This window comes from Micromys minutus (assembly GCF_963924665.1).
Source record: "Micromys minutus genome assembly, chromosome: 8".
Lineage (NCBI taxonomy): Eukaryota > Metazoa > Chordata > Mammalia > Rodentia > Muridae > Micromys > Micromys minutus.
In genome coordinates this window covers 58,921,944-58,945,820 of record NC_137977.1, presented here as the reverse complement: position 1 = coordinate 58,945,820, position 23,877 = coordinate 58,921,944, and the positions used below count along the sequence as shown (strand labels likewise).

The window sequence follows — 23,877 nt, the reverse complement described above, 5'->3', positions numbered from 1 at the left end:
GTTCATCCCAAATTCCATCTCCTAGTATAAGAGATAGCCTAAACAAATCATATTCAGACAACTAAAACTAAGGAAAGTATAGGAAACATTATTTCTCCTTAAAGAGAGAATTCAGCATTGCAGAGACTGTCAGATTGTGGAAGGTCTTAATTATTAAAGACTAAAATATACTATGAAGAAAATACCAAAAACTAGCAACAGGATTATTAGACTTTGAATTTAATTTCCTTCCATTGGCCAGTGGTTTATCACAGCAGGGGAGGCAGAAAATGGCCCAAATTATAAACAAACCTGTTTTCTTTACTAATTCCTGCCTCCAGGATTTTGGTAAAGCACCAAACAACAGTTTCACATCCTGTAAAACCACACAAACTGTACAAGCAACTCTCTGTAACCAGAGGCTAAAATAAATCTTTATTCTTTTTAAGTTGATAATTTCAGGTAGTTTTCTTTAGCAATATAGAAGTAACTAGTATCCAAAGAACAAATTTATTTGAAGAAAATTATGTCTAACTCAGAGAGTAAGAGTTTACCCGTTAGTTAAAAGGTATAGTTAAAAATATTGAAAGACCCAGAAAACATGCATTGATTATAGAGGAGGCTTGTCAGGGTAACCCCTGCGCATGGGGTGAGCATTCTGGGACAAGGCTTGATGCTCAGAGAGGATCCTTTGTATTTTGTCCAGGCAGACTTTGTTTGCTGCCTGCCATGCTTCCAATTCCTGGCGTTCCTCTTCCTTTTCTGCTTCTCTAGCCTGCTGCTGGTAAGCAATTTGCATCTGAAGTTGATTCCTATACTCCTTGGCCAAAGTGCAGCGCCTAATGTTTGAAAGATAACAAAGTATAACATTAAAAGTTACCATTTAGTTTTATTTATATCATTATGGTTAAGTATAATGTGTATTCTTAATGTTTCCATTAATATAGACATGCAAATATCACTTTGAAACCAAGAACTGGGATTGTTAGGTCCTGTGACAGTTCTGGGTTTTTTTGTTTTGTTTTGTTTTGTTTTGTTTATGTTTTTATTTTAATATTTTAAGAAACTCCAGGGCTGGAGCAATGGCTCAGTGGTTAAGAGCACTGACTGCTCTTACAGGGGTCCTGAGTTCAAATCCCAGCAACTACATGGTGGCTCACAACCATCTGTAATGAGATCTGATGCCCTCTTCTGGTGTGTCTGAAGACAGCAATAGTGTACTTAAATATAATAAATAGATAAATAAATAAATAAATCTTTAAAGAAAAAAAGGAAAGACGTTCCAGTTCCCAGTGCTGGAGAGATGGCTCAGAGGTTGAGAACACTAACACTTTTAGAGAATCCAAATTCAGTTCCCAGTAACCGAGTTATAGGTTACAACCATCTGTGACTCCAGTTTGAAGGGTTCTAATATCCTCTTCTGGTTTGAGGTTACCAGGCACATGTATGGTACTGGCAAATACACACACACAGACACACACACACACACACACACACACACACATACAATAGAGATAAATACTTTTTATAGACAAAAAAGGCAACTCCAGTTAGTTGTTCCAAAGCGATGCTGATGGAATGACCCTGGCACTATCTTAACCCAAAACCCTTGTCTGCAGAGTAGGCATGGACAACTCTTTAAACACTCCTAACAGTCTCATCCACACCTGCTGTGGGCTCTCCTTTGCTCTATGACCCATCTCTAATGGATCATGGAGACCTTCTCCAGCCTCCCTTCCTCCCAATCATCTCATAATCCCAACCCCACCCATAAGCAGTCATTCCCTGAAAACATGAGGGTCACACCAGCCAGGGAACCAAGAAGGCTAACTGCAGTTCTTCACCTCCTCTTCCTCCTCTTTTCCAAATCCAAGCCCGCAGTCTCATCATCAGCTCTGTAGCAGAACACTACTTCACCTCCTCTGCCCCCATCTTTATTGGAACACATGAATATCAAGACCTCAAATTACAATCTTCTCAAACCCAGATGCATAGATGGCAGCATAAACAAACAAGAGCCAAGAAAATATGTCTCCACCAGAACTCAAGAACTACCACAATAGGCCCAGAGAAGTGAAACATGCCTGAAACCCAAGACAAGGACCTTAAAATCACCTTTATAAATATGATGGAGCTTCTTAAGGAGGAAATGAATAAACCCCTTAAAGAAATCCATGAAAACACAAAGAACAGAAGCCGATGAACAAAACAGTTCAAGACCTCAAAGTGGAAATAGAATTAATTAAAAAAAATCCAAACTAAAGGAAATCTGAACATGAAAACTGTAAGAACTTGAATAGGAACCAAAGAGGCAAGCCTCACTACCAGAATATGATATATGGGAAAAAAAAATAATCCCAGGTATTGAAGACATGATAGGATAAATGAATATTTCAGCCAAAGAAATATTACATCTAAAAAACTCTCTCCTGGCACAAACAACTTAGAAAATCTGGGATACATGAAAAGATCAAATGTAAGAATAATAGAAATAGAGGAAGAAATAGAAACTCAGGTCAAAGGCATAGGAAATATTTTTTACAAAATCATGGAAGAAAAATTTTCTAACCTAAAGAAGAAATTGCCTATCAAAGTAAAAGAAGCATACAGAACACCATATAAGTCTGGACCAGAAACAAAATTCATGTGGAGCATAATAAACAAAGCTGTAAACATGCAGAACACAGAAAAAACATTAAAAGCTGCAACAGAAAAAGACATAAAGACAAACCTATTAGAAAAACACCTGACTTCTGAATGTAGTCTCTAAAAACCAGAAGGACCTGGAAAAATGCTCTACAGACTCTAAGAGACCATAGGTAGAAGCTCAGGTTACTATACTCCCAAAAATCAATCACAGTAGATGGAAAAGAAAGACATTCCATGATAAAATTAAATTTAAGCAATATAAATGGACAAATCCAGCCCTACAGAAGGTGTTTAAAGGAAATCGCCAACCTAAGAGGTTAAGCATACCCAAGAAAACACAAATAGTAAATAATCCCAGACCAGCAAATCAAAACAGTAGAAACACACACACACACACACACACACAAGCACACACATGCACACAAGCACACACATGCACATGCACAGACACACCAACAAAATAATGGGAATCAACAACAAATTCTGTTCATTAATTGCTATCAATACCAGTGGTCTCATTTCCCCAATAAAAAGACACAGACTAGATGTGAAAACAAGTTCTATCCTTCTGCTGTATCCAAGAAACACACATTAACATCAAAAATACCACTTTGGGGTAAAAGGATAGAAAAAGATATTCCAAGCAAATGAACCTAAGAAACAAGTTGGTTTAACCACTTTAATATCTAACAAAATACTCATTGAATTAAAACTAATCCTAAGAGATACATAGGGAAATTCCACCAAGAGGACATTGCAATTCTTATCATATGTGCACCAAACACAAGGCCACCAAAGTTTATAAAAGAAACACTATTACAGTTTAAATCACATATTGACCCTCATCCATAGATAGTGGGAGACTTTGATACCCCACTCTTGACAATAGACAGTCCATCCAGACAAAATGAGGCAGAAATGCCATAGATAACCAACATTATAAACCAAATGAACCTAAAAGATATTTACAGAAAATTTCACCCAAACACAAAAGAATATACCTTCTTCTCAGCCCTTCATGGAACTTTTCCCCAAATTGGCTGCATATTTAGTCACAAAGCAAGTCTTGAAAACAAAATCAAGGAAGAACAAAATTTTCAACTATCCAAACCCACCACAGTTCCCAGGAACTAAAACACCAACCAATGAGTTCGCATGGAGAGACCCATGATTCCAGGTGCATATGTAGCAGAGGATAGCATTTTCTGACATCAATGGGAGAAGAGGCCTCTGTGTTTTCCCAGTGTAGGGGAATGCCAAGGTGCTGAGGTGGGAGAGGGTAGTTGAGAGAGGAACACATTCATGGAAGTAATGAGAGGAAGAGAGACAATGGAATCGTGAGAAAGGGATAACACCCATAATGTAAAGACAGAGAACATCCAATAAAAAAAATTGGGGAAGAAAATAATAACCAAAATATTGAAATAATGCACTGCATCCTGTCTGACCATCATGGGTTAAAAAAAAAATATATGAACAATAGAAACACCAGAAAGCTTACAAACTTATGGAAACTGAACAGGTCTCTACTGAATGAAAAACGAGTCAAGGAAACAAAGAATTGAAGACTTTCTAGCATTGAATGAAAGTAAATTCTCTACATGCACAAATGGATGGGACTCAAGGCAGTTCTAAAAAGAAAGCTGATAACACTAAGGGCCTACATTTAAAACAAAAATGGAAAAAAATGAAAAAGTTTGCATACTGGTAACCTAAGAGCACACCGGAGAGCTCTAGAATAAAAAGAAAAAAAAATCAAACCCAAAAGGAGTAGCAGGTAAGAAATAATCAAACTCAGGGCTGAAGTCAATAACCTAGAACTATAGAAACAAACAACGATAACAAAACAACAACAACAAAAGTATACAAGGAGTCAAAAAAAAATGTTGGTTCTTTGAGAAAAATCAATAGGATTAATAAAGAGTTATCCAAATTGACTAAAAAGCTGAGAAGGGGTATCCAAATTGATGAAATTGGAGATAAAGGGGGGCCCATTAACAGACACTAAAGAAATGCAGAGAATAAATAATGGCATACTTTAAACACCTACATTCAACCAAATTGGAAAATCTAAAAGAAATAAATAATTTTTTGATAAATACCACTTTCCAAAGTTAAATCAAGATTAGATAAACAATTTAAATAGACCTATAATCCTCAGTGGAATAGAAACAGTAATTAAAAGTCTACTAAAAAAAAAAAGAAAGGAAAAGAAAAAAGAAGTACAGAATTCTTTCAAAGAGTTAATACCAATACCCTAAAAGTTATTCCACAAAATAGAAATTCAAGCAACACTGCCCACTTCATTTTACTAGACATGGTAACCCTAATACTCAAATCACATAAAGACCTAACAAAGAAAGAAAATTACAGACCAATTTCCTGCATGAACATTTGATGCAAAAATTCTCAATAAAATACTTGCAAACAGAATCCAAGAACACATCCAAGGAATCATCCTCTGTAATCGGGTGGGCTTCATCCCAAAGATGCAGGAATGGTTATGAAAGGTAAAAGATTTACGGTTGCCATTGTAGACAGAAGTTTAGGGCAAAGAAAAGAATAACAATAAAATAGTCTGGCCTTAAAACTACCTGTTCGAGGAATTGACTGACCATGGAACAGATAATTCAAAAGCTGGTTCAGAGACTATGTTCCAGGAACTGGCTGACCACAAGGGTAGATTATAATCTTGAAAACAATCTTGAGAAGCTGGGCATTTACCCCTTGTGATTTCTGGTATTTTCCAATGATCCCCTCCCTTCCTCCTTGAGTTGTGGTTTCTTCCTTTAAATACCCCTCTCCCAGCTACTCGGGGTCAAACTCCTCTACCCCTGTGTGGGATATGAGTCTCTCGACACCAGTGCACTGGTTCCTGTCAATAAACCTCATGTGATTACAACATGTGATCTTGTGCGTTCTTGTGGGTCGTGTAATTCAAGACTTGAGTGAGGGTCTCCCCACACTGAGGGTCTTTCAGTTAAATATACATAAAGCAATCATTGTGATCCACCATATAAAGAACAAAAGCCACATGATCATCTTCTTAGATGCAGAAAATGCCTTTAAGAAAATCCAACACCCCTTCATGATAAAAGTACTGGACAGTTTAGGGATATAAGAGAAATATCTCAGCATAATAAAGTTTACAGCAATCCCAGAGCAACAATTTAAGTAGAAATTGGAAGTGATTCCACTAGTTTCAGGAACAAGACAGTTCTTGAAAGACAGTTCTACTCTATACCTATTCAATATAATACTTGAAGCTTTAGCTAGAGCAATAAGACAACTGAAGGATTTGAGAGTTTAAAGAGATACAAATGGCAGAAGAGAAAGTCAAAATATCCCTATCTGCAGATGATACAATAGAATACAGAAGAAACTCCTACGGCTGATAAAACACTCACAATAAACTCACAAAATCCGGCACCCTTACTAAATATAAATGACAAATTGAGAAAGAAATCAGGGAATTATCACCTTTTACAATGGTCTTAAAAATATAAGGTATCTTGTGGTAACTCTAACTAAGCAAGCAAAGATTTAGATGATAAAACCTTAAGACTCTAAAGAAAGAAGCTGAGGAAATAAGGACTGTCCACAGTAGGCTGGGATATCTCAGTAGCCCTCCCTCCATAGCTCTTTGTTTAAAAAACAAAAAACAAAAACTTTGTTCCAATTTCAACGGCTATGTAGATTTCATTTGTGCATGACTACTTTTCAGTTGGCCTTGGTGTGCAAAATGATTCTATTATATCTGACTTTCCTACTCCCTTATTCTGCTCTGAAGAATTCTGTGAAACTAGATGTTCCTTGATGTAATGATTCTTAAATAATTAAAAATTGAGGCTCAGGGGCCCAGCACAGCACAGTCCTAATGGCCCAGATGCAGGCTGGGTGCTCTCATCTCGGAAACAATGTAATAACTGCACAATGGTGGCTCCAGGTTAATGTTGACTTGCAAAGAAAGTTTGAAGAAATGATGTTTAGAAATATCAGAAAATGACAGAGCCTTGTACTGCTGGAGTCATACAGGGTCCTTTACCAGAAAGGGAAGGAATTTACTGGAATCATGAAAAGGCATTAGCACGATCCTGGAATAAGGGGACACAAACATGGGATACTTTAATTCAGAAAGAAAAAAGCTACTGGAGTTAGGAAATGAGTTTTGCACAACATTTGAGAATAGTTCCTGCTCTCCTTTAGATTTGTATGGATAAGAAAGCATAAAATGCATAAAATTATATATTAGTAAAATTAAGTCGAAACACTGGGACTCTTTAAGAGAGCCATTGTGTGTGATGTACAGAAGCAGAAAGCTAGCGGACTTATTGAGTTAAGGGTTAACTTGATTCTTTGTGGCCACCACCTGGCAGTTTGGCCCATGTCATTTATCATTAGAGCTTCACAGAAAAACACATGTAGCTGACTACGGGGCTCTGAGCTCTGAAGTATAATAAGTCAAAAGGTAAAATTTAAATAACGAGAAGTTTGTGATTATTATTTTGGCCACAGGCCTGGGAATAGAGGAAACTTGAAACTTTGAGGAAGAATTGTAATTCTTGATTTTTTGTGGGCTATGGGATTTTTTGGGGGGGGGGAGGTTGTTTTTGTTTTTGTTTTAATTTGATTTGGCAATGATTATTCTTTTTTTTTATTTAAAGATTTATTTATTTATTTTATGTATGTGAGTACACTGTAGCTGTCAGACACATGAGAAGAGGGCATCAGATCTCATCACAGATGGTTGTGAACCACCATGTGGTTGCTGGGAATTGAACTCAGGACCTCTGGAAGAATAGTCAGTGTTTTCAACTGCTGAGTCATCTCTCCATCCCCACAATTATTCAATGTCTTTTTTTTTCTACTTGCTTTTGGGGTAACAATAAAAGACTGGGGCAAATTAAAGGTGAGAGAAAGTGTGAAGAATGTGAGGAGAGAGTGTGGAGTGAAAGAGAGAATGTGAGCTGTATGGGGAGAGAGAGAAAGAGAGAGGGGGGAGGGGAAGCATGTAGTGTGTGTGTAGAAGAGGAACACACAGAGTGATTGTGTGCATGTGAAAAAGTAAGTGAACAAGAGAGCACAACCTCCAGCCCGAGGAGGGAGCAAAAGTATGTACAGGTTCAAGCTGGGGGGGGGGGGGGAGGTGAGAGAGAGAGGGAGAAGGAGGAGGAAGAGAGGGAGGGAGACAGAGCTCTGAAAATTTGCCTGTCAGCTTGTACTGAAAAGTAGTCTGTGTTTGTTTATTATGCGACTTCCAGATATCCCTGCTTCCAGTTGAGAACCCAGATCCTATGTTGAGGCTGGACCCTGACACAAAAATACTTTGTGATTCCATCGTATATCTGTCAGAAAAGCTAAGATCAATAAAACAAGTGACATCTCATCATGGTAAGGATGTGGAGTAAGGGGAGCACTCACCCATCCCTGGAACTGTAATAAACTTGTACAGTCACTTATGAAAATCAGTGTGGCATGTCCCCAGGAAATTGGGAATCAGCCTACCTCAAGACCCAGCTATACAACTCTCATGAATAGATCAAAGCAACATACAATACACAGAACCACAGAGGTTAGGTATAGATTAAGCAACTCTCTCATCCCTTACTTGATTAGCACCTTTGCAGTGACCCTATCTAACCCTCTCATTCCTTTCTTAATTTGTACCTCCACATGCTCTTATCTAACCTCATCCCTTTCACTAAACCTCCACTGTGGTCTTCTCCTTAAGGATGATCCCTCTTCCTAATGGTCTTAACCACTACCTCCTTTCTTATCCCAGAAACTCTAAAACCTACTTCTCATCAAGCTTTCACTGTACCTCATGCCACCAATTACACATTTACCCATCACACCCATCCTACCTTTCATGTCTCTATCTTCAGACTGCTCTTCAAATCCCTGCACTCAGCCCTCCTCTAGTCTCCCATATTCTGGTATCCACCCCTCACCTAAATGGGGATACCTTACTGCCAATGGACGCCTCTCCCACAGATCGCCTTCACTTCTGTCCTCTAGTTATGGACAACACTCTTATAGTGTTGTACTGTGGGGAGCCATGGCTAAGAAAATAGCCAAACTACAGCCATCTTGACACAGCAGCCTGTGAGCAGCTGCACCCCAGCCTGTGGGAACCTGACCTTTCACCTGAGCCTTCCGGGAAGCACCACAATGGGCCCTGCCAAGAATAACTGCCAGGTGACAAAACAGGATGTTCCAGAAAAAGCAGGAGACCGTGAGCACACCACCCTCTTCTGTGTTCTGAAGATTTTGTAAAATTCCACTGCATCCTGCCTTCCCCCTGCTTAAGCTTATATAAGCTGTAAGCATTCTATCCTCAATGAAGCCTTGACACCATCCAGACTGACTCTGTGTCATTCTTTGTGTGCTTGACTTCCTTTCTCTCTCACCCCCATGACTTTCAGGACAAAGACCTCTTCGGGACCCTGAATAACCTGACCTGCTGGACGGGTCATTGTACTACCTTACTAGTGTCCCTGTCCAGAGACTTTATTGATGCTTTATTTATGGCAGTGCCTTAAAAACATAACTGCCTCATCACCTTCCAAGAACAGCCAAATCACTCCCCACTCGCTCAGCTCATGGAGGCCAGCCTGATTCTTCCCAAGCCCACCTTTCATTAGGCAAAACTCACTATTCTCATTTTAGCACTGATCCTAGCCACCAGCGCACATGTCTTAGTCAATGTCCTATCACCATGAAGAGACACTATGACCACAGAAACTCTAATAAAGGAAAGAATTTAATTGGGGCTTGCTTAGAGCTTCAGAGGCTTCCTGTATTTTACTCATGGCATGGAGCAGGGCTGTACACAGGCAAACATGGCAACTGAGAGTTTGACATCTGGATCCAGCGGCAGCAGGAAGACACTGTGCAATCCACTGTGCCTGGCTTCAGCTTCTGAAACTCCAAAGCTCACTCCCAGTGACACACTTCCTCCAACAAGGCCACACACACACCAACAAGGCCATACCCCCTAATCTCTCTCAAGTAGTGCTACTCCCTAATCGACCAAGCATTCAAATATTGGAGACTACAGAGGCCTTTTCTATTCAAAACACCATAACAAATATTAACATTAAGCTTGGGAGCAAGTGAGAGAGAGCCCCAGTTTGGAACTTCCCACTAAGCCTTAGGGAAATACCTTGAGTCCCCCTCCCTACCTAGGAAATTGGTGAAAAGGTCTCCAGGATCAGCAATCATTACACGCCTAGTTGTTCTTGCTATAATCAATCTGCCCTCAAACACTGTATAAAAAGCTTATGAAAGAAAGAGAGGGGGTTGCCTCTCCTCTGGGTTCAGGACAACCCCAGTGTGCTGGAACAATAAGCCTCTTGCTTTTGCATCAAACTCCATTCGTGAGTCTCATTTGGGGAGTCTTCTGGTAGCTAAGTCTCACTTTGAGTCTTTCATTTGGTGCATTGGCCGGGAAGCCAGACCCCCAGTGATGGTGAGAGAAACAGTGATTGGAGGAATGTTTGGCTTAAGTCTAACAGAGTCAGGTATCATGGTTGTCTGTTCTCGTGTGTGTGTGTGGGGGGGTGTTCTGTCTCTCAGTGTGTTGTGAACATTTGTAAGGCTTAGAGAAGCTTCTGGTCTGTCTGGTCTGGACAGTTGATTGTAGTGGGCAGATGTACCTTAAAAAACATGACTGTGGGGAGTCTGGAGGATGCTTTGGCTACCCTGGAGGGGGTCAGGAGGACCCCACTTCTGGAATCTGGTTAGACTCACTCCGGAGAGAGCTGGTGAGTCATCTGGTCACTGGCTTATTCTGTCCTTGGAAGAGACCAATTGTCTGTGTCTTTCTTGTGTCTCTTTGTGTTATTGGACTCAGACTGACGTTATTTTTGAACATGGAACAGACTTTTTCTCACATTAATCTTATTCTGACTAATTTAAAGAAAGTTAGGGCTAAGGACTACTTAATGCAACTTGAAGTGGCTTGCTTTTGATGTTAGATAGCCACCAGAGGGTGGACCTTTTATCTTCCCAGGGTATCAGTAGTAGAGGATAGAGTATTTCAAAAGTCTTCCCTCTTTCCCCTAGGCTAACACTTCTTTGTCAACAGAAACAGTAACTAGGAACAACAGAAGCTGAATCCATCCCAGCAGCCAGATCTATTCTTCCTGGCAGCATCAGCTTTAGGGCTGGAGAGATGGCTCAGAGGTTAAGAGCACTGACCTCTCTTCCAGAGGTCCTGAATTCAATTCCCAGCAACTACTTGGTGACTTCCTTTGTTCTCTGGGTTTTACGGATCACACAGGCTTATCCCAGTTCCTACTGTACCCAGCCTACAGTTGACAGCTATTACAGAACTGAAAGATGATGATTTAATAGGGTCAGAGCTACCCAATGGACTCATGAATATGTTTGGACTAAACTATGTGCCCTCTATAAAGCAGGCTTGGTTCCAGAACCACACAAGTCAAAGAGACTGGGTCTATGTGAAGAGATTTCACCAAGGTGTGCTTAAACCCAGGTGAAAGAACGTTACATAACCCTGTTGATCACACCAACTGCCATCAAATTAGATAAAATTACTGCCTGGGTGCACTAAACTCTAGACAGACCTGCTTCTCCAACAAAAGAAGACTACCTAGCTCCAGCTGTACCAAAATTGAGGGTTCAAAAGGACACTAAGTCCCTCAAGTTAAAGTTGACTCAGTCTTAGTCCTTCGTCTATTGTCTTATATGTACTGTGTGTCTTATATTCCCCTCATATACTGGTATAATTCTTCCCCCACAGTTAACTACCTAAGTGTCAACCCTAACTGGACCTTTCATTATTCTACTTTTGCTGCTAACTTTTGGGCCCTGCATTTTAAACCACTTGGTTACTTTTATTAGACAGCACATTACTACAGTATAGCCGGTGATACTTAGACAACAGTTTAAAAATGTATCCCCCAATGATTCTACCTATGAGTTAACAGAATGTGGTTAATTGCTTCAAGATTAAAACACTCACAGGAAAAAGTGAAGAATGAGATAGAGCCCCAATTTGGAACTTCCCACCAGGCCTTAGGGAGGGTCCTTGAATCCCCCTCCCTGCCAATTATCCAGCCACCTGGAGATATGAAAGATCCTTGAGTCTCCCTTTCCTGCTCAGCCAATTAGTATGAAGGACACCAGGACCTCTAATCATTTTGTGCCTAGTTGCTGTTGCTATTAACTGCCCTCAAAAACTGTATTAAAAGCTTATGAAAAAAAGAGAGAGTGTCACTTCTCCTCTGGGTGCAGGACAACTCCAGTATACTGGAACAATAAAACTCTTGCTTTTGCATCGAACTCCAGTCTCATTTGGGGGATTCCTGGTAGCTAAGGATCACTTTGAGTCTTAAAGCAATCACCTACACCTACTAACCCATTTATCTTGGGTTCCTTTATTTCCTTTTATTGAGACAGTTTATTCTGCATTCTGCACTGGTCTTGAATGCACTATGTAACCAAGGCTACACTGAACTCCTGATCTTTGCTTCCATCTCTCCAGTGCAGGTCTAGCTTACACGAGTACAGTTCTTTAATATTAGCTGGTGGAATAATGAGAATTCTATTTAGCCTTTGCCTCCAGTAGGAAAACAGAGTTACAGCACTCTAAACCCTTGAGAGAATAACAATGTCTTTTTTCACTCACTGAATCAAGTTTGCTTATGCTAAAGAGGCAGTTCCCTAGGTAGGTTCAGACAGGCTTGTAGTTACCAGTTCTCTGGCTGCCCAGGTAGACACTGATCCCACTATGTAGCTGAGGATGGCCCTGAGATCCTTTTTATTAAAAAACTGTTTAAGGAATTTTTGTTAGGAACTGATGTCCCAAGCTACTCCACAGTAAAGAATTACAAAATTAAATAAAGGAATGCTTTACATTGTTGTACTTTGCTGAAAATTTTACTCCAGGGTCTATAAAATATTAATTTGTTTTTATATTTTGCTAATTTTTTGCATTTTTTGTTTGTTTTAAATCAAGTAATTTAAAACTAGCACTGTTTGCTAGACCTGGCATTTGCTTGATACATAAGGCTCAATGTTTCCTTTTCTTTTAAAATTTATTTTATATTTTGCAATGTTTGTCTTTCATAATAGGCCCTGAACTCCTAATCCTCTTGCCTCTACCACCTGAGTACAGGAATTATAGGTGTGTGCTACCACATCTGTCTTGGCTGGGTTTTTTTGTTTGTTTGTTTGTTTTGTTTTGTTTTTCTTAGACTTGAATTTAGAGCCAGGGAAATGGCTCGGTGGGTAAAGGGTTTGCCATGCTAGCACGGGGACCTGAACACCAGAACCACAAGAAGTTGGTCACAGGAGCCCGCATCTGTAATCCTAGCATTCAATCCCCATTCTTGTTCCCTTAGTTACCAGACAACTAGAACAGAGGACTGGACCCAAGGAATTAGAGTTTGACAATAACAGAATGCCTTGATTAGAATTAAAAAAAAAAAAAACAGGAAAAACCAGATTTCTGTGAGGTCACAGCTGGCCTTTGCTGAGACATCCTGTTTCCTGAAATAGTCTATCCTGCTTGAGCAAACAGTTCCAGGGAGAAGAGATCCTTGTAACCTACATGTACCTCCCAAGGCACTGCCTAAGTCCTTACCCCAAAGTGAAGCAGAACACCTGCCCCTAGGAACCCAGGTACACCCAAAGTCCCTCCCCCACTCCAGGGCAGAGCCTCCACTCCCATAGGAGAGAGTCTGTCCCTTGCTGTGTATGCTAATAAACCCAGTCATATGTGGAGGTTAAACTTCCAGCCTTTCTTTCCTTACATTGCTCTGCAGTCCAACTTCTAACAGCTAAGGAATACCCTTCTGGCTGGCTCTGGGGACAGCCGATAAGAAGTATGTCTCCTGGCAGAAGACCTGCAACGTGTCAGGAGAGACTGCGGCTTTACTGATTTTTTTCCATATACCCTTCTCCACTACTTTTCTTCCACCCTTTCAACCCCCTCACACTCGATAGGAGAGGGAAAAAAGGACGTGAGCCAAGTGAGCCGTGTGACCAGGGGTCCAAACCTGGTCAGGTCAACACCTACCCAAATCGCCAAAAGTTTCATTTTGAGACCAGCTGGAGAAAGTATGGCTCCGTCTCTGTTCTGAGCCTTCCAACCCATACCTTCACCACCGCTGAGGCGGTCACATAGCTACGTGGAAATATTACAGGCTTAACTTCCTCTCCCTATAAGGACATGTCCAGCAAGCACCTGGAATTCCTGTTCTTGCAAATGAAGCCTTTCCGGCACCTTGAAAGGAACCTGTAATGTACACTCACCATGAAAACTCACTACCGCACTCTCCAAGGAGTATGTAGCCTGGACTACCCTGAATAAAGAGAGCTGTGTGGCAGAACACCTTCCCAGAGAAGGCTGCTTCTCCCCAGCACTCAAGCCTAGGAGTTCCTAATGGACAATCTTCGTTTCTCTCAGTTTGGCCCAACATACTGGGTGGCAGCTGGCACCCAAGTGAATTCAACAGTAAAAGACCCCCGCTTAGCAGCAATAACGACATTTCTGCAAGGCTGTGCACACACAGGGTGGGCCAGGTCAGGGACCCAGGTGGCCAAACAAGATACCGGTGGGCAGCCAGCTTGTAACAGACAGAGAACAGAAAGCTCCCAGATAAGCCCAAGGCAACTGCTCTCAGATAAGCCCTATAAGGCAACTACTCTCTCAGATAAGCCCAAACCAGCTATTCTCGAAAAAACCGAAGCCCTGGCTGATACCTGGAGCCGTGTCCTTGGACTCACTCCCTGGGCACAATTAAACTAACCAATTAGAACCCTGTAACTATGCTTCTGCCTCTGTACCTCATTCTGCCCCCCAAGCCCTATAAAAAGGAAACTGTCCCTTTGTCCAGTGCACCAGTCCTCCGAATAGGCTGTCGCCCACGGACACCCGTGTGTGAGCAATAAACCCTCTTGCGACTTGCATCCAGTGGTCTCGGCTGGTTCTTGGGTCCTGGGGTCTCCTCAGATAAAGGTCCTCTAGAGGAGGGTCTTTCATTTGGAGGTCCCACCGAGATTGAGGCCCCAGACCCGGAACCCCCAACCCACCACTGGGAGGTAAGCCGGCCGGCATTCCTGTTTGGTGGAGCGCTCCTGTCTTCTGTCATTCTGTTCAGTGTTCCTTGAAATCGGTGTACTTCTCAGATCTGAGTTGCTCTGTATCTGGTGGGCCAGAGAAGGAGCTGACGAGCTCGGACTTCTCCCCTACAGCCCTGGAAGACGTTCCAATGGTAGCACCTGGGGCCCGATTTTTCCGAGCCCAACCCGTATCGGGAGGATACGTGGTTCTGTCTGGAGCCCGATTTTTTGGAGCTCAGCCTGTATCAGAAGGATACGTGGTCCTGGTAGGAGACGAGATAGCAGGCCCCTCAAGGTCTCTGTCTGAAATTCTGCTTTCGGTTTTACGCCGAAGCTGCACGGCACAGTTTTGTCTTGGTTTCGTTGTTACTGTTTGTGTTTGTATTGTCTCTCTGTTGGTTTTCTTTGAAGAAACTATGGGTCAGACAGTAACCACCCCCTTGAGTCTTACACTAGATCACTGGTCTGAAGTGCGTGACCGTGCACACAACATGTCAGTGGATGTGAAGAAGCAAAAGTGGCAAACGCTGTGCATGGGGGAGTGGAATTTAATGGGTGTTGGGTGGCCTAAAGAGGGTACCTTTAACTTGGATATTATCTCCCAGGTCAAGGAGCGGGTCTTTGACAATGGACCGCATGGCCATCCCGACCAGGTGCCATACATTGCTACCTGGGAAAACCTAGCCCTGGAACCCCCACCTTGGGTGACTCCCTTTGTACACCCCAGGGGACCCTCACCAGTAACACCAACTACGCCGACCGCCCCTATCCTGACCTCTTCCTCTTCCTCTTCCCTCTACCCTGCCCTCACTAAACTCCCTAAACCTCTCACCCCCTCCAAAGAGGTGATCCCCCCCAGACTCCAATATCCACCTTATCGACCTCCTTTCTGAAGAACTCCCTCCCTACGGCTCACAAGGAGCGGGGACCGGTGGGCAGGAGAACCAGCCTAGGGAGCCTCCGGCCCCCTCCCTGGTGGCTGGGAGACTCAGAGGGAGGTGTGAGCCCCCGGTGGAACCTCCCTCCCACCTGTTGCCCTTGAGAGAAGGTTCAGGTGGCCAGACCCAGTACTGGCCCTTTTCTGCCTCAGGCCTCTACAACTGGAAGCAGCACAACCCCGCTTTCTCCAGCGATCCTGCAGCCCTTACTAACCTGATTGAGTCTGTTCTAGTCACCCATCAGCCCACCTGGGACAATTGCCAACAGCTGCTGCAGGCACTCCTGACCTCTGATGACAAAGGGTGTTCTCAGAGGCCCGCAAAAATGTTCCAGGGGAAGATGGCCGTCCCACTCAGCTGCCTAATGAGGTCAATGCGGCTTTTCCCCTGACCCGACCAGACTGGGACTACCGCACGGCTGCAGGTAGGGGAAGCCTACGTCTTTATCGCCAGTTGCTCATGGCGGGTCTCTGAGGGGCAGGCAAGCGCCCCACTAATTTGGCCCAGGTGAAGCAAGTGTTACAGGGACCAGATGAGCCACCGTCAGTGTTTCTAGAAAGGCTTAAGGAGGCCTACAGGAGACATAATCCCTATGACCCAGAGGATCCAGGGCAACAGACTGGCATGTCGATGTCATTCATTTGGCAATCGGCCCCGGACATTAGAATAAAGTTACAGAGACTGGACAATCTCCAGGGATTCTCAGTGCAGGATTTGCTTAAAGAGGCAGAGAGGATCTTTAACAAGAGAGAGACGCCAGAAGAAAAAGAGGATAGATCACGTAGAGAAAAGAATGAGAGAGACAAAAAGAGAAATAGAGACTTGAGTAAGTTGCTAGTCACCGCCATGCAGAAGAATGAGAAAAAGGGAGATAGGGGAGATGAAAGGAGCCAACCCAAACTGGATAGGGACCAATGCGCCTACTGCAAGGAAAAGGGACACTGGGCCAAAGAGTGCCCCAACAAGAAGCCTTGGAGATCCCGGAAGCAGCGGCCCCAGACTTCCCTCCTGACACTGGATGAGGATTAGGGAAGTCAGGGCCAGGAGCCCCCCCCCAGCCCAGGATAACTCTCCAAGTCGGGGGGCAACCTGTCACCTTTCTGGTGGACATCGGAGCCCAACATTCAGTTCTCACCGGGACCCCAGGCCCATTAAGTTCTCGAACAGCCTGGGTTTGAACAGGGGGCTACAGGCAGTAAGACCTACCCGATGGACTACTGATTGCCAGGTGGAGCTGGCCACCGAGCAGGTAACACATTCCTTCTTACATGTTCCTGACTGCCCATATCCCCTGCTGGGGAGAGATCTCCTCACTAAATTACGGGCCCAGATTCACTTTAAAGGGGAAGGGGCGACAATCACTGGACCCAAGGGGAGGCCTCTTCATGTCCTCACCTTAAATCTCGAGGACAAATATCTCCTCCATGAATCTGAAGTCACCAAGGAGAACTCGAATCCTGATCTTCAAGACTGGGTAAGCAAGTACCCCCAAGCTTGGGCAGAGATGGGAGGAATGGGACTTGCTGTATCACCGCCCCCGTTGGTAATTGGTCTTAGGACATCAACCACTCCTGTCTCAATCAAACAGTACCCCATGTCTCATGAGGCTCACTTAGGAATTAGGCCTCACATAAAGAGACTGTTAGATCAGGGTTAGATCTTAGTGCCCTGCTGGTCTCCCTGGAATATACCCCTTCTACCAGTAAAGAAGTCCGGGACTGGGGATTACCGACCAGTACAAGACTTGAGGGAGGTCAACAAGAGGGTCGAAGATATCCACCCGACGGTCCCCAACCCCTACAATTTGCTTAGCACACTGCCACCCTCACATCAATGGTACACAGTGTTGGACCTGAAAGATGCCTTTTTCTGCCTCCAATTGAGCCCCCAAAGTCAGCCAATATTTGCCTTTGAGTGGAAAGATCCTGAGCTGGGGATCTCAGGACAGCTAACTTGGACTAGACTTCCCCAAGGGTTCAAAAACAGCCCTACTCTTTTTGATGAGGCCCTACATCGGGACTTGGCTGACTTCTGGGTACAGCACCCATCCCTCGTCCTTCTTCAGTATGTCGATGATCTTTTGTTAATTGCACCCTCCCAAGAAGAGTGTACTCAGGGAACTGAGTCTCTACTGCAAACTCTAGGACGAGTAGGCTATCAGGCCTCAGCCAAAAAGGCCCAGATATGCCGAACCCAAGTCACCTACCTTGGGTACCTATTAAAGAATGGACAGAGATGGCTAACACAGGCCCGTAAGCAGACTGTGGCCAGCATCCCCGTCCCCAAGAGCCCTCCACAATTGAGGGAGTTTCTGGGGATGGCGGGGTTCTGTTGCCTCTGGATCCCTGAGTTTGCCGAAATGGCATCCCCCTTGTATCCGCTGACCAAACAAGAAGTGCTCTTCCAGTGGGGAGCTGAACATCAAGTGGCCTTCGATAACATCAAAAAGGCCTTATTAACCTCCCCAGCGTTAGGGCTCCCTGATCTGACCAAACCTTTTGAACTATTCCTGGATGAAACCCAGGGCTTTGCTAAAGGAGTTCTTACTCAAAAATTGGGACCCTGGCAACGCCCAGTCGCCTACCTGTCCAAGAAATTAGACCCTGTAGCTTCTGGGTGGCCCCCTTGCCTCTGTATGGTTGCTGCCATAGCAGTGCTCATTAAAGATGCCAGCAAACTAACTTTGGGACAGCCCCTGACCATCTTGGCCCCGCACGCGGTGAAGGCTCTGGTCAAACAGCCACCCGACCAATGGCTATCTAACGCCAGGATGACTCATTATCAGGCCCTCCTGCTCAATGCAGACAGGGTGCAGTTCGGGCCCGTTGTCGCCCTGAATCCGGCAACTCTACTCCCCCTCCCAGGAGGAGCAGAGACCCACGACTGCCAACAGATCCTGGCAGAAGTGCATGGAACCAGACCATACCTCACGGACCAACCAATGACGAGTACCAACTTCACCTGGTACATGGACGGCAGCAGTTACCTTGTCAACAGAGAATGGAAGGCTGGAGCAGCCATCACTACCTCAGACCAGGTAGTATGGTCAAACGCCCTCCCAGCAGGGACTTCTGCACAATGCGCTGAACTAATAGCCCTGACCCAGGCACTCGGATGGCAAAAGGTAAGAGACTCAATGTCTACACTGAAAGCCGCTATGCCTTTCCTACGGGCCAAATACAAGGAGAAATATACCGGAGAAGGGGGCTGCTCACGTCAGAAGGCAGAGAGATTAAAAACAAGACTGAGATCCTAGACCTCCTAGAGGCCCTCTTTCTGCCAAAAAGACTGAGCATTATGCAGTGCCCTGGCCGTCAAAAAGGCAATGATCCAGTAGCAAAGGGAAATCGCCTAGCAGACGCCACAGCTCGGGAGGCAGCCATGGGAACAGTCGTCCTGTCCCTCCAAAAGAGAGCGGGCCCTGACCCAGGCCTATCCCATGGAAATATTGCCAAGAAGATATCCACATGCGAGAGAAAATGGGGGCCTCCTATGACCCGTCACTACAACTTTGGGTCTATAAGGGGAAGCCTGTAATGCCTGAAAGCTTAACTTTTGAACTCATTTCTCATTTACGCAAACTGACCCATCTAAGTCCCAAAAAGATTCGAGAACTGTTAGACCGGGACAAAGGGGGTCTCTACCTTTTAAACAAAGGAGGAGCACTCCAACGAGTGGCTGAAGAATGTCAGGCATGTGCTCACGTCAACCCTGGAAAAGCAAAAATAGGACCTGGAATAAGGCCCCGGGGACACCGGCCCGGTGCTCACTGGGAATTGGACTTTACAGAAGTTAAACCTGGAACGTATGGATAGGTATCTGTTGGTTTTTGCAGACACTTTTTCAGGATGGGTAGAGGCCTTTCCGACAAAGACTGAAACTGCCAAAATGGTGGCCAAGAAACTGCTAGAAGAAATCCTGCCCTGGTTTGGGGTACCACAGGTACTGGGTTCTGATAACGGACCTGCCTTCATCTCCCAGGTAAGTCAGGCGGTGGCTAGGATACTGGGGATTAATTGGAAACTTCATTGTGCTTATAGACCCCAGAGTTCAGGACAGGTAGAACGGATGAATAGAACTATCAAGGAGACCATAACCAAATTATCGCTTGCAACTGGCTCTAAGGACTAGGTTCTCCTCCTACCCTTGGCTCTATACAGAGCCCGAAACACCCCGGGGCCCCATGGGCTGACCCCATTTGAGATTGTCTTTGGGGCACCTACACCCTTGACCAACATGCTGGGGTATAAACTGCCCTCGGGTGCTAACCCCCCTTCTCTGGAAGCTCACTTACAGGCCCTCCAGATTGTGCAGAAGGAGATCTGGAAGCCCCTGGCTGCTGCCTACGAAACCCAGCATGAAGTAGGAGCTCCACACCCTTTCGAGACTGGAGACTCCATGTGGGTACGACGGCATCAGACCAAGAACCTGGAACCCCGCCGGAAGGTACCCTACACCGTACTGGTCACCACACCCACGGCCCTCAAGGTTGACGGAATCGCCGCTTGGAGCCATGCTTCCCACATAAAGAAGGCGACTCCTGGTGAAAAAGACACTCCTTCTAATCGGTCATGGCGAGTACACCGGACTTCCAATCCTCTAAAACTCAAACTCTCTCAGGACTGATCCTTATCCTGTGCTTGAGTCAGATAACTGCTATAGACGCCAAAGATAGCCCCCACCGAGTCTTTGATGTCACATGTAGAGTATCCAATCTAATGACTGGAAAGGTGGCAAATGTCACTACGGTGCGGGGGGCACTGCAGGATGCCTTTCCCACTATCCATGTAGACTTGTGTGATTTAGTGGAAAACGAATGGGGCCCCTCACCTCAGGACCCTTCTAGTCCCAGTTATGGATGCAAATTCCCCGCACAGAGAGAAAGAACCCAAAAGCTGGATCTATATGTATGTCCTGGGCACAAACCCAAACCAGACTGTGGGGGACCCGCAGAGGGGTATTGTGCCCAATGGGGCTGTGAGACCACAGGAGATGCATTTTGGAACCCCTCTTCTACATGGGACTACATAACCCTCAAAAAGAAACCCCTCCCCCTTTGACCCCCGGCATGAGCGTAGCAAAGTCGTGTGCGGCCCTTGCTATGACTCTAATACCAGCCCTGGGGTACAAGGAGCCACCCCAGGGGGAAGGTGCAACCCTTTAATGATTTAGTTCACTGACAAAGGAAAACAGTTACTCTGGGATTCCCCTAAATCCTGGGGTCTTAGGCTTTACCACACAGGAAAAGACCCTGTAACCTTGTTTTCCATCACTAGACAGTTCCTATCGCCCGCTACCATACCGATAAGTCCCAATCCTATGTTGCCTGCCCAAAAACTTCCATCTCTCCCAGCACCTGTTCAGCCACCAGCAGTACCTGCGGCTCCGAGGCCCACCCAAGGTGCGGTAGGCAATAGGACTGACACCACTCAGACCCCTACCACGCTCCAGCAAGAGACCCCACCGCCGCTCCACTGGGAATAGGTGACAGGCTCCTTGGCTTAATCCACAGAGCTTATTCAGTCCTCAATTCCTCTGCCCCTGACAAGGCTGCCGAGTGCTGGTTATGCCTAGTCTCCTCCCCACCCTACAACGAGGGAGTGGCAGTACCAGGCAACTACTCCACTCTGAGTAGTGTTCCGGCCAATTGCACCAACACCCCCCCCCCCCGGCACCGCCTGACCCTCTCGGAGGTGTCAGGCCGAGGACTATGTTTAGGGCTAGTTCCAGCGTCTCATCAGGCTCTCTGTAATCAGACCCATAATGTTACCAACCAGTCGGGGAAATATTTAGTAGCCCCCCCGAACACTTATTGGGCTTGTAATACTGGTTTCACCCCTTGTATATCCTCCACTGCCTTCAATCACACATCTGAATTTTGCATCCTTGTTGAACTGTGGCCCAAGGTAACTTATCATCTTCCTGAATATGTGTACTCTTTAGGAAAATAGGTATACTATAGGAAGGTTTAGGAGGGAACCAGTGTCTTTAACTCTAGCCCTACTTCTTGGAGAGATAACCATGGGAGGCATTGCTGCCAGAGTAGGCACAGGAACCACTGCCCTAATCAATCTAAATCACATAGGGCAACTACAGGCAGTCATGCATAATGATATTAAAGCTCTAGAAGAATCTGTGACAGCACTAGAGCAGAGTCTTACTTCCTTGTCAGAAGTAGTCTTGCAAAATAGAAGAGGACTAGACATTTTGTTCCTCAGAGAGGGAGGCTTGTGTGCCGCTCTAAAAGAAGAATGTTGTTTCTATGCAGACCAGACAGGATTGGTCCGAGATAGCATGGCCAAACTCAGGGAACGACTAGCCCAGAGGCAGAAACCAGAGGGTGGTTCAAAAGTTGGTTTTCTAAGTTCCCCTGGTTGACCACCCTGCTCTCCTCCCTGATGGGACCCATAGTGATCTTACTCATGATTCTGACCTTTGGGCCCTGTATCATCAACAGACTCCTGCAATTTGTCAGGGAAAGAATTTCTGTTGACCAGGCACTGGCCCTGACTGAACAGTACTACCAAAGATTACAACAGCAGGATACAGAGGTACCCTGATGCAAAATAAGTGAAAGATTTCTTTTAATGCAGAAAAGAAAATGGGGGAATGAAAGACCCCCACTTAGCAGCAATAACGCCATGTCTGCAAGGCTGTGCACACACAGGGCGGACCAGGTCAGGGACCCAGGTGGCCAAACAAGATACCGGTGGGCGGCCAGTTTACAACAGAGAACAGAAAGCTCCCAGATAAATCCAAGGCAACTGCTCTCAGATAAGCCCTATAAGGCAACTGCTCTCAGATAAGCCCAAACCAGCTATTCTCGAAAAATCCAAAATCCGCAGCCCCGGCTGATACCAGGAGCCGTGTCCTTGGACTCACTCCCTGGCCACATTTAAACTAACCAATTAGAACCCTGTTACTATGCTTCTGCCTCTGTACCTCGCTTCTGCCCCCCAAGCCCTATAAAAAGGAAACTGTCCCTTTGTCCAGCGCACCAGTCCTCTGAATAGGCTGTCGCCCACGGACGCCCGTGTGTGAGCAATAAACCCTCTTGCGACTTGCATCCAGTGGTCTCGGCTGGTTCTTGGGTCCTGGGGTCTTCTCAGATAAAGGTCCTCTAGATGAGGGTCTTTCAACAGGACCTCCAGTTTGAGCAGGGAAGGATGAATGTCCCCAAGCCTTTGGCAAGAGCCCAAGGGGCCTAAGCCTCCCCACTCTCAGGGCCGGCAATCTTAACTTTTCCTATTTTATTTTCAGGATAATAAAGGCCATCGTGTGGATTCAGATAACATTGTCAGGACAGTAGGCACCTATTACTCTCTGCTATTGGCAGATTTCTACACCTCTGTCTGGAACCCAACAGCCATGATGGGGGTTGTTGGAGGCAGTGGGGGTGGCAAATCCTCCTATCACTGTTTTCTACTTGAAACAAAAATTAACAACCGGTTATGCAGTGATCAGTAAGTGCCACTTAGAGCGATCACTGGAATTCTTAAAACCTGGGGACAGGGTGACATTTTCTGGCCTCTGTAGAATTCCCTGATAGCCATAAGACCAGGGGGCAGAAAAGTTCTCATTGGACCAGGCATTTTCTTTTTCTTTTCTATCATGGGAAACAACTGTCGTTTTTTAAATCCTTAGATTAGGGAAATAAAATGCACCTTTAAAATCTCATGGAAGGGCTGGAGAGATGGCTCAGTGGTTAAGAGCACTGACTGCTCTTCCAGAGGTTCTGAGTTCAATTCCCAGCAACCACATGGTGGCTCACAACCATCTGTAATGGGATCTGATGCCCTCTTCTGGTGTGTCTGAAGACAGCTACAGTGTACTCACATATATAAAATAGATCTTCAAAACAAAAACAAACAAACAAACAAACAAAACCTCATGAAGTAAGACTCGCCAAAATATAAGCCTCCTTCAAGTAGTAGGATGCATGGCCATGGGTAACATTTACAGTCCTGACTCCACTGACCTGACAGCTGAAGGGAAAATCTCCCTCCCCTGATTTTCTTCCTATAATGTATTTTATCCAACAATGCATAGGTCCGCTTAGAACAGGGCTCACCAATAACGCTCCATCCTGCAGTCATACAAGTCTGAGAATCAGCGCCCTACAGACTGCCCTATTCCTTATCTCTGAGCCTCTGAACTAGAAATCAAAACCATGGACCTACTCCTACCCCTTTTCTACTCTTTGGAGGGAGCTACACAA

The 23,877-nt window shown here is 44.9% G+C and overlaps 1 protein-coding gene across 1 annotated transcript in view; it reads right to left on the bottom strand.

The window, feature by feature from the left end:
- Nucleotides 1-589: 589 nt before the first annotated feature.
- CFAP53 (cilia and flagella associated protein 53) overlaps nt 590-23,877 on the bottom strand; it is a gene marked incomplete at both ends in the record, with an annotated part of 105,964 nt that continues 82,676 nt past the window's right edge. The window contains one exon of the mRNA XM_080919756.1: nt 590-818. Coding sequence (XP_080775882.1) covers nt 590-818 — 229 coding nt within the window. The remainder of the gene's footprint in view (nt 819-23,877) is intronic.